Source organism: Rhopalosiphum maidis, chromosome 1 (assembly GCF_003676215.2).
Source record: "Rhopalosiphum maidis isolate BTI-1 chromosome 1, ASM367621v3, whole genome shotgun sequence".
Classification (NCBI taxonomy): domain Eukaryota; kingdom Metazoa; phylum Arthropoda; class Insecta; order Hemiptera; family Aphididae; genus Rhopalosiphum; species Rhopalosiphum maidis.
Genome location: NC_040877.1, coordinates 34,375,307 through 34,389,715, shown reverse-complemented (window position 1 = coordinate 34,389,715; position 14,409 = coordinate 34,375,307). Strand labels below are relative to the sequence as shown.

The following is a 14,409-nucleotide window of genomic DNA, read 5'->3' as shown; positions in this document are numbered from 1 at the left end:
CACCTATTTCATAATACCAATGACAAATTAAAGAACCATTTTATATAAATTTAAATTTAAATAATAACAATAGGTAATATGTAAGTTATGTATTTACAATTATAGTCTTAATATTATTATAGGTATACTACAATTTATTCTAGTATGCATTTAAAAATGTGTTCCTAACAACTATCACAATATTATTACTTGATTAATTGTGAATATTCTTTTTAATTGTACCTATATCACTATATTACAGGTTCATACACAATTATATGTTTTTCGTTCAATCGTAATTCATACCTAATGAGTAATAATTTCTGGTTATTTTTATTATTATTGTAATTACCTTACATATTTTAAGTTGTATTTCATTTTTGTTTATTAGTTATTAATTTTTATTAAAATTAAAATAATAATTAATGACTAATTTTTATTATGAAATAATAAAGAAATAAATAAATTACTTAACTACATGATAAATGAAACAAACGTAAACCAAATTTAAATAAACACTTAACAGTTTACCAGCTAGTGTTTATATTCGAGTAGAAAGAAACTATGAAATTATATTACTATATTAGTATAATTATTAAATATTATAGGTGTTTTTAAATTCTGAACGGAGTGATTTATTGATTTCACAGTTAAATTATGTGTGTTTTTTTTTTATTTTTGTGTCTGTCATCACGTTTTGGAGTAGTATAATAGTGTTTTGATTTTTCACTTCAGTCTCTATTTGAAAAGGAAACTGAATCTAGTTGGTACTTTAGGGGGTCAAAAGTAAAATATTTCCAGTAGTTTTCAAAAGCGAAACACCCTGGAAAGGTAACGGAAAAACGGAAATTTTTACGCATAACCACTTTTTTTTTTGAAAATCGATTTTTTTGATTTTGCTGTAACTCAAAAACGAATCATTATGAATACTTGAAATTTTCACTAAATGTTTATATTAACGTTATCTATTTACGATTAAATTTTCAAAATTTTTAGAATTTTTTTAACTATTTATAGGTCATTGAAATTTTTCAATTTTTTTAAATTTTTTTTCTTGAAATGCCAATAAAAAAATTTGGCTTTCCAAAAAATCTTTAAAATTTAATACAAGGTTTATTATAAGTTGGTCTTATTGAAGTAAAAAAAAATCAAAAATCGTTAATCGCAATTTTTGTTTATAAGCATTAAAAGTTCAAATGTTTACAAAATATGTCAAAATTGCGAAAATTTGCAAAGAATTTTGAAGTTGAAAATTCATTAAATCGTTGTGATTTTTGTGATATTTAAGTAAGATAAAAAACCTAAAACAAGGTTCTCCATAACTTTTAATTCAAATAACTAAAAAAAACTTCAGCGTCAATATAGAAAACATTTTATGAGCGTATGAAATTTATTTTTTACGAAATCGAATAAAATAACGATATATTACAATTTAAATATAGATAATATATTATATATCCTACTAATTAGTAATTATTCTAGACTTACAAATCATCTCCGTTCAGAATCGTTTTTCGTATACAATGATACTTGTCATTGCATTCAAATTTAACACATCATCCATTATAATGAGTAATGGTAATGACTTACTCATATCAATGTCTACTATACAGCAGAGCGATATCCACTTGCCCACCTTTTTTACTATCGATTTTATATAGGTGCCTAGGTAAACTTAAATTTCAAAAAATTTAACTCAGCTAAATCCTAAATGTTTTGATATTATATAATATAATTATTTAGTAAGTCATATTAAAGTAATCATCAAGAAATTCCTATAATATAATATAATGAGTAATTAAAAAACAATTCGTAGTTCGATTAATCAAAGCTAAGGAGAAAACGATAACCGTCTCCACCAACTGCAATTTATACCTAAAATTAACCATTTAACCATGGTATAACTACATTTTATACTATTTATCTCGTAAGGTGAGTATTTTAAAAAAATAAGTATCAGGACATATACCACGGTTACAGTGTCCTCGTCTATATGAACATTTTAGCGCTTGCTACGTGATATGTGCTCAAAAAAAAAAAAAAAAAACCGATAACTATTTCACCAAGGTTTTATTTGGATTTTATTATTTTACAAATACTTATCACAATATTGTAATAATTGAAGGTTACTCGTTTTTTAAGGAATTTAGTATAGGCAATTGTAACGACAAATTAATATATAAAATGTATAATATTAATCCCAACATTCCCAACACGATATAGATTATAGATAAATTGATTCTACATTGTGGTTTCCACTATAGCATTGTTGTTTAATTTTGAACAACTGTTTTGCACGGAATAAAGACTATTCGTTGACTAGATATACCTACTGAAGACAATAAAATTTAAAATTAATTAATTTTTCTATTAGTAATACAACAGTAAGGTAGGTTTAATTTATTTACATAAAAAACGAATCGTAATTATAATATAATAATTATTATATTATTTCATGTAACATTATCTACTATACCTAGCTGTTATTTTTCATGTAAGTCAATAACAATGTGTAGTAGAACAATTTGAACATTATTTTATAATAAAAAAATTTTAAATTAGTCTTAATATTTTAAAAATTTAGCTGGAAATTATTGGAATGTTACAAGAATCTACAATTCATATTTATTGAATAATAACAAAATAACAAAAATCTTTTAAAAATAATTTTTATTATATGTTTAAATATCCAATGTTGTCAAAATGTTAAAAACTTCAATCATTCATAAAAAAAATGTATGAAGCTTCTGGCTTTAACACTAAATTTTTTCTTTAATTACTTACCAATAATAAAAAATGATGAAATTTCTATTCATTATTGACATTATCAATAGAAATCAAAAATGGTTCAATTGAACAATAAATAAATAATATATTTACAAAAACTAATATTTACAACATGATATATTTAAGTAAAAAAAAATAATAATAAAATTATAGTGATATACTGCGTTATTGTATTAACATCGCTCAAATACTTTATACATATCAGGTAAATTAGCTATTTGCAATAGTGTGCCATCTTCTAAAAAATGTTTTGGAGGCTGAAATGATTTTCGTAAAGATGGATATAGGACATGTTCTAAACTCCAAGCCCAATTTCTATCTGGTGCAGCATCCTAATAAAATATTTCTAATTTAAAAATAATTTTTTCTTAATAATATTATTCCTTACTGATATATCATCATTGTCACCACATTGCTGTTTCCATGGATGTAATATATAAAATCTAGCTGTTTCACGACAAAAATTCTGAAAACATTGCTTTTCACTAGACCAATCAACTTCACTAGCTAAGCGTAATAAGTATAATGGAAGTCCATCTAAATCTGGAAGAAATCCCTCTACAAAATGATAAATATTTCTGTTACTACCAATTACTTATATTCAACATAACCACTATACAAACCTAACAATAAAGGTATTGACAAAATATTTGCGTCAGTATCAATTTCAATAGAAAAATAGTCATTTAACATTAAAGCTCTAGATACCAATATCTCAGTAGCATCATGAGCTAATTCTTCTTTCGGTTTATCCTCACTTCCTTGATATCCAGATTCAGATAGTTCTAATGCAATCATTATCAATTCATAAATAGATAATGCATTCTATAGAGGAAAGACATAATAAATTATATTATAGATACTTATGGTTAAAACTGTGGTATATTAAACTGGAACTACAACTTACTGAAAATTTAATAACACCAAAATTTCCAAATTCGTACATCATAATTTGATAAAACATTTCTTGCCTAAAAATCAAAATAAAAGTAAGTATTAACATCAATATATATGATACTGGTCTATAATCACTCTGTCGCAGCCAACAAATAATATTTTCAAACTATTGAAAATTGTACAATAATATTCAAGAGGTAGATTATCATCACATAATAGAATAAAGTAATAATATGTTATCAATTATTATGATCGAGTTAACCAAAAGTATAAATGTAAAATTTTGTGGACCTTATTCCTGGAGCTCAATCCCAAAATGTGGAGAAAATGTGGGATGATTCAATGAAAAAAACAAATTTCTTTGAATCCCATTTAGCAGACTTGATATAGTAGTCAAAGCTTAATGAAATGATCATTTTGAATAAATTGTATAGAGAATTTCAGATTTGTTGGCTTCTGTTCTGATACCATATTAACGTATAGTAACACATTTACAGTAATTTTAAAAATAATGTATAACAATATTGAGGCAAAACAATAAAATATTTAAACACTATGGCATGGTGATAAAAGCCTAGTACCATTTATGTTAAACCACCATTAATAATACCTATATTTTAAAATTTGAACTTACAATACATTATTAGAATTACAAATGTACAAGTTTGTATCATGTTGAAATAATGACCAGGTAGGTGAAGCTGCACCAACATACTTATGATTCTGAAAAATTGTCTGTAAGGTTTCACTACAGCAGTTTTCAATTTCTTTGCGTAAAGATAATACACTGGTAAGCTTTATTTCCCGTCTAATTCATTAAAAATTATTTTTATTAGAAACATCAAAATATTATTTAGTAGAATAAAAATTATTAAGTAAAATCCTAGTACTCACCGGGTAATAACATCATTGGTCTTTGATTTGGGTAACATTAACGTGCTATTACTACTGTTACTTGTGTTTAAAAATTTATCAATTTTTTGTTCAGAGCTATCTGTTCTTACCATTTTATTTTGTGAAACATTTGTAGAATTTGTAATATTTAATTTTTGACTTTCTTTAGTTTCTAATTTTTCCTTAGATTTATCTATTAATGTATCACAAGACATTGGCAGTCTTGTCTAAAAATAAATTGAAAATTTATATTTTTGTGTTTATATGAAGAATTATAGAAATATTTAAAATAGATGATATGCATTACTTGAGTATAAAATGTTCTTGATGTATTAGATCCAGAAAGTTTATCTTGAATTGCATCAACAACTTTATCAATAATTTTATCCTCGTGTAAAAAATGAACTTCATGTTTTGTTGGATGCACATTGACATCAATGTTCATTGGATCCAAGTTTAAGCTCAAGTATATGAATGGATGCGATCCCTTAGCTAAGTAAATGCTGTATACTTGATCCACAGCTTTTCTCAATCCTAATAACATAATAAAAAATATAAAGACTTAAAGAATACAATAAAATAATATATTATATATTATTAAATATACCTTGGGAATCAACTAAACGATCATTTATAAACAATATAAAAATTTGTTTCTTAGCTGAAAAATTTGGATTAGACACATATCCTTTAATTTTAACTTTAAGAATATTACAATAATCATTTACTTCTAACAAAGCTCTGAAAAAAAAATAATATATAAGCAAGTCTCTTATAAAACTTTATAAAATTCATAATCTAAAGTAATTATATATTACTACCTAGATATTGTTGATCCGTAAATAGCTTGAATATTATCAATATGAGTAGAACCTTGATTTGTTTTTACTTCGGTCAATAATTCACCTTGTTTTTTTACTGTAAATCCAACCGTTGGATTGTGTATAGCATATCGACTCACCTTTAAATATTATTTAAAAAATATTATAATATATGTATTCAAAAATTGTAGATTTATGATAATACTTAAAAGTTAATAAATAATGTATAAAGTAGTTATTAAGAATAATATGTATTTTTTTAATTAATTTAAAATATAATATGCTTGTGAAATAAATTAAGATATACTTTGTTTCAAAGAAAGTAATTAGCTAATCAACAGATTGTTGTTCATTTACACACATCTCTCAACAATGACCTATACTATTGGGTGGTCCCCAAATTAAATTATTACTATTTAGGAATATTAGTCGTAAATGTTCGTACATTGTCTTAAGGAAACGTCAACTAGCAAGATGCGGAAAATTTGGCCTCGCAACTACTAGCTCCGGTCAGTCAGTAAGTGCACAAAGTGATTATTTTCTTTTGATACAGGATATTGAATAAAAATTAATATTAAGTGGAAAAAATAAATAAAATAAAAATTATTATATTAATAAGATTTCTTGCTTACTACTTCAACAACTTTCAAATGTTCTTCATTAAAACTTTTCATTGACTTTTTTCTTGTAGCAATATTGTGGAACAAATCTTCAACAGTGATTATAGTCCCAACATTTCCAGCACATGGTTTAGGTGGAGCTTTTAATTTACCATCCTTATACAATGCTCTATAAGAATATTAATATATTATTTTAATACTAAGAAATAAAAAATATAAACATTGTAATAATTACTTATAGGCACAAAGAGCTCCATTGGTTTTTGTAGTGATTGTCAAATGAGCAACATGACTTATGCTAGCCAATGCTTCACCTCTAAATCCATAAGTAGATATTTTAGTCAAATCTTCAAACTGCTGTAATTTACTAGTAGTAAACCGTTCACATACAATACCCAAATCCTCAGTGCGAATACCAGTACCATTGTCTTGTATCTAATACACAAAATAAGTTGGTTATTAATTATAAAAAAAAAAAAAATAATAGTGATAATAGTATTTACTTGAAGTAATTTTAAACCTCCATTTTTCAATGTAATTTGAATGTTTGTAGATTTAGCGTCCAAGCTAAAAACAAAAGTACAAATTATGAACTGATACAGTCTAATACAAATGTTTTTGAATAAAAAAAATTATTTTTAATCATATTAAAAATGTTTGTAAGTTACTTATAACTTTATAACTTATAAACACAGATGCATTATTGTTATCAAATTTATTTAAAAGACACTATGTATTTGTTTATACCTACAACACATTTGCCAATAATATGAAAGCGCATAAAAAAAAATTAAATTCAAGAAAATATTCTAAAAACATATAGGTAGCGCAAGATTACAGGTAAGTACCTGTTTTCTAAAAGTTCCTTTAAAGCATTAGCTGGTCTTTGAATTACTTCACCGGCAGCAATTCTATTTACTACGTCTTCTGCCAATTTTTTGACAATTGGTACCTGTTGATCCATCGTTTGTGGTACTATAATTGATTACACACCTATGAACAATATAATAATATAATATAAACATATATAAATAAAATATAATATAAAAATGAATATACTATAAGGCTGATGTCTAATAAATACAGGTATTTATAATCGACAGTCAATGATATTAAGATTAAAAAAAAAAAATTATTACTTATTTCATTTAACAATATGAATTTTCATATGACATTATATTTTTTTCAAACAAAACTTTAGTCTTGGAAAATCCATGTGACATGTATCTAGAAAATTCAAAATACCGAATATATATACCCATTACCCAGTATCCAATGACAATATTAGTGAATACTGATAGAGTACCATTATATCTGTCTATGACGATAACACTTGTAGCACAAAGTAGTAATCACAACTCTTATCAATTATCACAATTCTGAATGTGATAATAAGAGGATATTACCGAAAGGCAAAAGGTATAAATGAAGAAGTCTGAAGTACATGTGATTTTGTCTGGCTGGTCTATGGGCTACTAAATTAGATTTAAGAAATCAGTAGTTCACTATTAATTTATTAAATTTTTAATGATTATTAATGGAACACTTAAGCATGAAACAAAATTAACTCTTCAATTAAAGGAAACCACGCCACTTCTTAGCCGGCCAAACACCTTTCTAGCAGTTACTGACAACTGACAAGGGAAAAGCAGTATTCATAGGTACCACACTCAATCTCACCACCACCTCTACACTTAGAGATGAGCATAGACACTTTATTCTCCATTACCTATGGGCCTATACCCACATAACACCTAAATTACTGAAATAAGCGGTATCTACCTATAATAAAAAAAAAGACCAACAGAAAATCTCCTCACTCCTGGACGCGATCTTATCACCAACAGAGTATTCAAAAATTTACTCACAAAAGCAATAATTTCTCTTACTTATATATTTAATGCTATACCCTATAATAGTCTATACGTCTATCTTATTTTCCAACAACTTAGAAATCCTCATATATTATAATAATACTCAAACCTAGTAAACCACCTGAAAACCTATCCTCGTATCGGCCCATAAATCTTCTATCAGTTCTAATCTTCTAGATAAAATCCTGTAAAAAATACTACTTAAACTCATATTATATAAAACTATCTTACAACCACTATGGTCTATGGCCCTATGGGTATACGGAGTAGTAATATGATCATGAGAAATTCTACCAAAAAATCTAACAAGAGAACTTTACTACCCAAGCCTTCTAAAATATCAGATATTACATAATTACTGGAACTTCCTGATATCTCTCTATTATAACTCAATAAATTCAAACCTCAAACTCTATTCAGTTAACGAAACTCCTACTCTATACCGCATGGGCACAACTAGGTGGGAGCTTGGGAGTGCTTAGCACATTCAATATCAAAATAAGTTTTGATAATTAATAATTTACGAGTATTGACCAGTAAAATATTATAAATGGAAACTTCAAATGCATTTATTATTGTAGGCTGTAAGGCATACAGTATACACAAATACGTAAAATTAGTAGGTTTTATTTTTAAGAGGACATAGTACCCGCATGTGTTGTCTCCGTCTTACACACGTACGACATGGTAAATTTTTGTTCACCAGTTTTAGTATTGTACTGTTAATTTTGATATTAGAATGAATTTACCTATTATAAAATTTAAAGGTAAGATAATTATCCAAAGCCCCACGTAGCTTTTTAATTATATTATTATTTTTAAGTAAGCTATGATCTTTTTGAAACTGCACATTTTAAAATGATCATAACTGTTAGATCCTTGCAGTTAACAATTGCTTATGAAAGATCTTTTTCTGTAATGTGAAGAGTGAAGAATAGGCTTCTAACAATCGTTTTAAAAATCTAGCTTCAATATGTATTGAAAGCGAAATTACCAATAACATAAATACTGAAAACATTTTAAATAAGTTTGCATTAACTAATAACAGAAAAATTGATTTATTATAACAATAGATAAGTATTATGATATTATATGCTATACTCTATAGTCTATACCATATTAAAAATTTTTTTGTATATAATAATTTTGCTTATCATAAATAATGGGGGGCTCTCTTGTTGTACTATAGGTTAGGTTAGTTACTCCCATACATTTTACCCTAGTTGCGCCCATGTCTATACTTACTACAAACGCTTTCACACCAAACTCCAATCCAGCTCATCAGGTATTTAGCATTAACCGATCAAACGACTTTGCCATGACTTAAAAATTATATAAACTGTAACACTGTAAATTTTAAATGTATATATTATGTAAAGTCACTACTTCACTAGGTGTCTCTAATATGAGACTTTTACTATGTCATTATTCATTCTTAATTTTTCTTATCCTCCCATAATGTTGGTTATTGTACACATATTATGTAATATGACATATAGATTGTAATATATAAGTATTAAGAATAAAGTAATACAATTTAACATACAAAAAATCAGACAAGGCATTATATTTATATATATCATTAATTATAGTATTATATTATATATTTATAATTAATGATAATATATATTATACCACATATGAAAATTCCTATACTACTATAGTAGTCAAATATATGTTTCAATTTATCATGATATTATATATTGCAATATATGTTATAGTCGATCGTAATACATTTTTTTTAAATATATATTCGAAAACTAAAAGAGCTTGGTATAACATTTTAAAATCTTAGATATTATAAAAAAAAATTAAAAATTTCTAATTACAAAATAATTTAAAAGTTTTCGAGATTTTACAAATTTTGTTAAAATTTTAAATTTAGTCATCTATGAAAAATATAGAATATTTTAATAATATTTTTGATATTTTATTGATAAATAAACAATTTATCATAAATTGATACACCAACTTGTATTAAATTTTAAGTATTTTACATGGTGACAAAATTTTTGACGTTTTTGTATTGACATTTATAAAAAAAAAATAAAATAAAAAATGTTAAAAATAATATCTATAAGTTAGCTTAAATTATGTATAGATAGTAATCATAAAAACATTTCGTAATAATTTCAAGGATTTTGTATTTAAGTAACACTAAAAAAATAAAATAGCGATTTTGTCAGAATTTAAATTTCCTTAAAAATTGCTGTTTTATTTAATTTGTTATATCGTTTCCTGAATTATTTCAAAAAATACTTGGAATCCATTGTATTATAGTTTATATAATTTAATTTATATCTTTCAAAGTTGAAAATTAAATAACCATTTTTTTAAATTAGATACTTATAGTAAATAAATGTTAGAAAAAAAAACTACACACACACACCATTTTAAAATCAATATGTTCATCGATCAGAATCTAAAATATATTTGTTAAAACTGAAAATGTTATATGTATTTTCTGTTGGCGTTGGAAACAAACTTTATCTTACAGTTAATAACAAATATATTAAATGCTATACCTATTAAAATAATCGACTAAAACCATATATGTTTTTTGAAAGATATAAACCAAAATGCAAGCTATAAACATGGGAGATAAACAGTCAAGAACACATGCTCTTTTAATACCAAAAAATGAATGGGTACGGCTAAAAAAGATTTTGACTAAAAAAGATGACGATAAAGCTGCGGTTGAGATGATAAAGCGATTGAGAGATGAACGACAAGCTACATCCAAAGCCATAGCGAAATCATGGGACACCACTGTATTAGTACGTACATGAATATTTATAAAATCCTGTAAAACTATATGTCTAAATTAAATAAATTTATAAATAGGTATGTGTGTTGCAAATAGATTGTTTGACAGCCGTACCTACATTATGATTCTATTTGTTTAACAGTTTATAAATTGTTGGGCTGTCCTATTTATATCTTTTATTTACAATAGCTTATAAAATAACATGCCTATCTAGATATTGACCAACAATATAAAATATAATCAGTATAGTCACAATGGCATTATTAAATTTAACAGAAAATCGAGTAGGCATATTATATAAGTTATTAATAACTGTATAACGTACAAGTAACAAATAAATATATATTAAAATATGATATACAAACTTTATTTGGTTAGAAATTATTATAAAAACAAAAACATAATCAGCTTAGCTTTTCTTAGAACAAAAGAAAGAAAGAATTAGAAAATAGACAAAAATTAATAGCCCTTAATGAAGCCAAACAACTAGAAAAAGACGAAATTATGAAACTTGAGATTTTAAAGCGCAGAAATGCCATTGTAGAAAAAGCGCTGTTGAAAAAATGGTCAGATAGAGATTCGACGAAAGCACTAACCAGAGCAGTGCACAAGATGGAGGTACGGCCTATATATATTATACAATATTTATTAATATATCTATATTCCATATATTATTTATTATATTATAATTACAATATAATTACTTATTTACTTATGACAGTAATAATTATCAATATATGTTTTATGTTATCACTATATGTTCTGATGAAGTGATGATTATGATACCTATAATAATTATAAGGCGAACGTACCTACATAATATTCATTTATTTCATTATATGTACTATGTGGTGATGTATTTTGTATTTATTATAATAAATTAACTCAAACTAGGTGGTGCCACTAATGGGTGGTTTCTTCCCTCAAAAGCCTCAAATATAACTGCTCTCCTCATATTTGCTTATTGTTCTGCATGTGAATAAATTGTAAATACTTAATAAAAATAAAATAAATATAAAAAAATTATAATACATATTAATACGAATACCTATATTTACAACACTAGCCTTTAGGACTGCTTAGGTTGTATAATATTATCATATATTATATTAATCGTTATATCAACTAGACTAGGTAGGTAGTTGAGGAACGGTAGTACGATACACATATACAAATTATAATAAATGCTAAATATTCATAATAATGTACATAATATTAATTAATACTATACTATTTTTTTTTACTTTTTTTATTAGGTTGTCTAACTTAAGTTATCCTTGTTATAATTTTAAAAAATATGATTGTTACACCCTCAAATTTATATATTATTATTAATGGTCGATCTCATTTTTAAAGGTACTCCGAGAAAGAACTATACAAATGGAATTCAATGACGTGGAGAGAGCAAAAGAATTAGAAGCAAATCGTTTATTAAAGATAGAACAAAATTTAGATGTTGAACGATATAAGACAGATCGATGGGAACAAAAATTGAAGCAAGCTGAAACTAAAAAAGCTAATGCTGCTTTCATCCTAAAAGAGTGAGATAAAACATTTAAATAATGCAGGCACGTAACCAGGAATTTCAAAGGAGGAGGGTGTTATTCAAAATGAATTGACAAAATTATGCACATAAAATTAATAACTTAAACGTATACTTCATTGTGCAAACGCATTACTAGTGAATAGACAATGCCGATAATGGTTTATGAGAAAAATTTAAATATTATTATTATTAATAAAAAAAAATTGTAATCTATGAGTATATCACGTCTGAGAGCGGGTGTTACTACACCTGTAACACCCCACCTGGCTACGCGCCTGATTATAATAATGTAATTTGTATTAGTTAAAACAGGTAATAATAAATAACGTATATCTATATATTAAAAAATAATAATAAATAACATATATCTATATTAATAAATATTAAATAATAATTATCTATTATAATTTTGATAATACAGTTTAAATTTGAAACAATTATTTTTTTTTAAGGTTTTATAATATACATAACTGCAACAGCCTGTAATTATTATAATTTATAAACTGTAAAGCATCATCTTTTTACACTTATATACATTTTTAAAATATGTTATAAACAAATAAAAATAAAAATTATAAATAATTATTTTATGATATATTTTTTTAATTGTTTACTTAATTCAAATGTTAAAATAAATATAAATGTATACATATATTATATTAAATTATAAGTTATTATTATTTATTATACTGTTATAAGATTAAAAGAACGAGAGAATATAAAGCGCGAAAATGATATTAAATTGAAAGAAGAGGGTAAAGCTGAATTACAAAGAATTGCAAATGAAATTGAGGAAGACAATGAGAATAAAAAAGCTAAAGTTATAGATTGTGTTAATTTGTCACGCCATACGTATATAATTGTAATGACTTTGTGTTTAAGGTTTTAGCAACGAGAGAAAATCTAATAAATCACTTAAATGAAAACAGAGAAATCGTGGCTGAAAACAATAAGCAGCGTCAATTGAAAGATCAAGAAGAAAACTTAGTAGTTTCTATAATGGCCGAGGCAAAAAAGAAAATAGCTAAAACAAGAAAACTAAAAGAAATAGAAGTAAAATTATTTAAATGTATAATTTGATATGTATGATACAGATTTTTTTTAAATTAAAAGTTTGTGTGTAGATTTTAAAAGGAAAGCAAACATTATTAGAGAAAATGTTTGAAATCGCTAACACAAATCAGGATAAACAAGAGGTTGCATTCAAAAACGTCATTGAAGAGAAAGAACGGAAGTTCGTAAGATTTTTTAATTTTTTTTTTTTTAATGGTCAATAAATAATATTTTAGGTATCAAAGAGAAGAACTTAAAAAAAAAGTTTTGATGAAAAAAAGAGAAAAAGATTTTGAAGATAATAAGAAGATCTGGGATGAAGAAATTAAAAAGGAAAAAGAACGTTTGACCCTTAGTCATCAGTGGGAAATGGAAAGGTGCCTACGAGAGACTGAGATGTTACGTTCACTTGAAGAGTCACGGAGACGGGAAAAAATCAGAGAGATGAACAGTTTTCGAGAGAATCTCAACTTACAGTGTGTAAGTATGGCGTCAGTACGTCACAAATTCAAATTGATATTTTATACTAAATTAATTATTTTATTTTATTTATAAAGAAAAACAATAGAGCAGCTACTAAAGCTAATGAACGGGTAGATCTAGAACAGTATAATGAATATCTAAACTTATGGAGGCAACAGGACGAGGAGTTTATAAAGTATACTAAAAATATGATAGCTAAGTATCAAAAAGCTGGGACATCTGTAATACCACTTATAAAAGCCATCGAAGTAAATCAAATTCACATTTTATATTTTCATATTTTATAAAATAATAATGTATTGAGTCTCGACAATATTGTATAATTATATTGTAAAATATATTATTTTCTGCAGGATTATAAGAAAAACAACAAACTACTGTCAAATGCACCAGTCAATAGGAATTGCGAAATAAATCTTTAACGAAATGTATGTATTCAGTTTAAATAAAAATCAAATATAAAACACTATTTAATGTTATATTGCTTTTGTAATATTTTGAAACGTTTAAAATCTTGCTTTTTAAGTAAAATTCGATCATTTTTAATGATTATTACAATAAATTTGTAATTATAAACCACTTATTTAATTATGTCATATATGTTTTCATTGCAGTTATAAATTGTAAACAATTTTTCGTTTTTATACAGTCATGTTGTTTCTTATTAATAAAAATTGAGAACAAATTA

General features: G+C 25.2%; 2 protein-coding genes across 3 annotated transcripts; one reads left to right on the top strand and one right to left on the bottom strand.

The window, feature by feature from the left end:
- Nucleotides 1-2,831: 2,831 nt before the first annotated feature.
- On the bottom strand, nucleotides 2,832-7,279 carry LOC113547947 (DNA mismatch repair protein Mlh1). Of its 2 annotated transcripts, none has more exons than XM_026948544.1 (14): nucleotides 7,138-7,279; nucleotides 6,847-6,991; nucleotides 6,502-6,565; nucleotides 6,234-6,433; nucleotides 6,011-6,167; nucleotides 5,379-5,518; nucleotides 5,165-5,298; nucleotides 4,865-5,091; nucleotides 4,558-4,784; nucleotides 4,298-4,471; nucleotides 3,674-3,737; nucleotides 3,390-3,591; nucleotides 3,155-3,324; nucleotides 2,832-3,098 (listed from the first exon to the last, which is right to left on the bottom strand). In XM_026948544.1, exons 2-14 carry the CDS (start codon nucleotides 6,960-6,962, stop codon nucleotides 2,940-2,942), a joined length of 2,034 nt encoding a protein of 677 aa, XP_026804345.1. In that variant the 5' UTR covers nucleotides 6,963-6,991; nucleotides 7,138-7,279; the 3' UTR covers nucleotides 2,832-2,939. The 2 variants fall into 2 exon arrangements, with proteins under 2 accessions (XP_026804345.1, XP_026804346.1); XM_026948545.1 differs by lacking the exon at nucleotides 7,138-7,279 and having other exon boundaries at nucleotides 6,234-6,314; nucleotides 6,389-6,433; nucleotides 6,847-6,920.
- A 3,172-nt stretch (nucleotides 7,280-10,451) lies between these two features.
- Nucleotides 10,452-14,143, top strand: LOC113560756 (vicilin-like seed storage protein At2g18540). The gene is made up of 9 exons (XM_026966815.1): nucleotides 10,452-10,649; nucleotides 11,063-11,257; nucleotides 11,996-12,180; nucleotides 12,885-13,005; nucleotides 13,068-13,238; nucleotides 13,310-13,419; nucleotides 13,475-13,718; nucleotides 13,796-13,969; nucleotides 14,075-14,143. The coding sequence occupies exons 1-9, from the start codon at nucleotides 10,452-10,454 to the stop codon at nucleotides 14,141-14,143; spliced, it is 1,467 nt and encodes a 488-aa protein (XP_026822616.1).
- The last annotated feature ends 266 nt before the right edge of the window (nucleotides 14,144-14,409 follow it).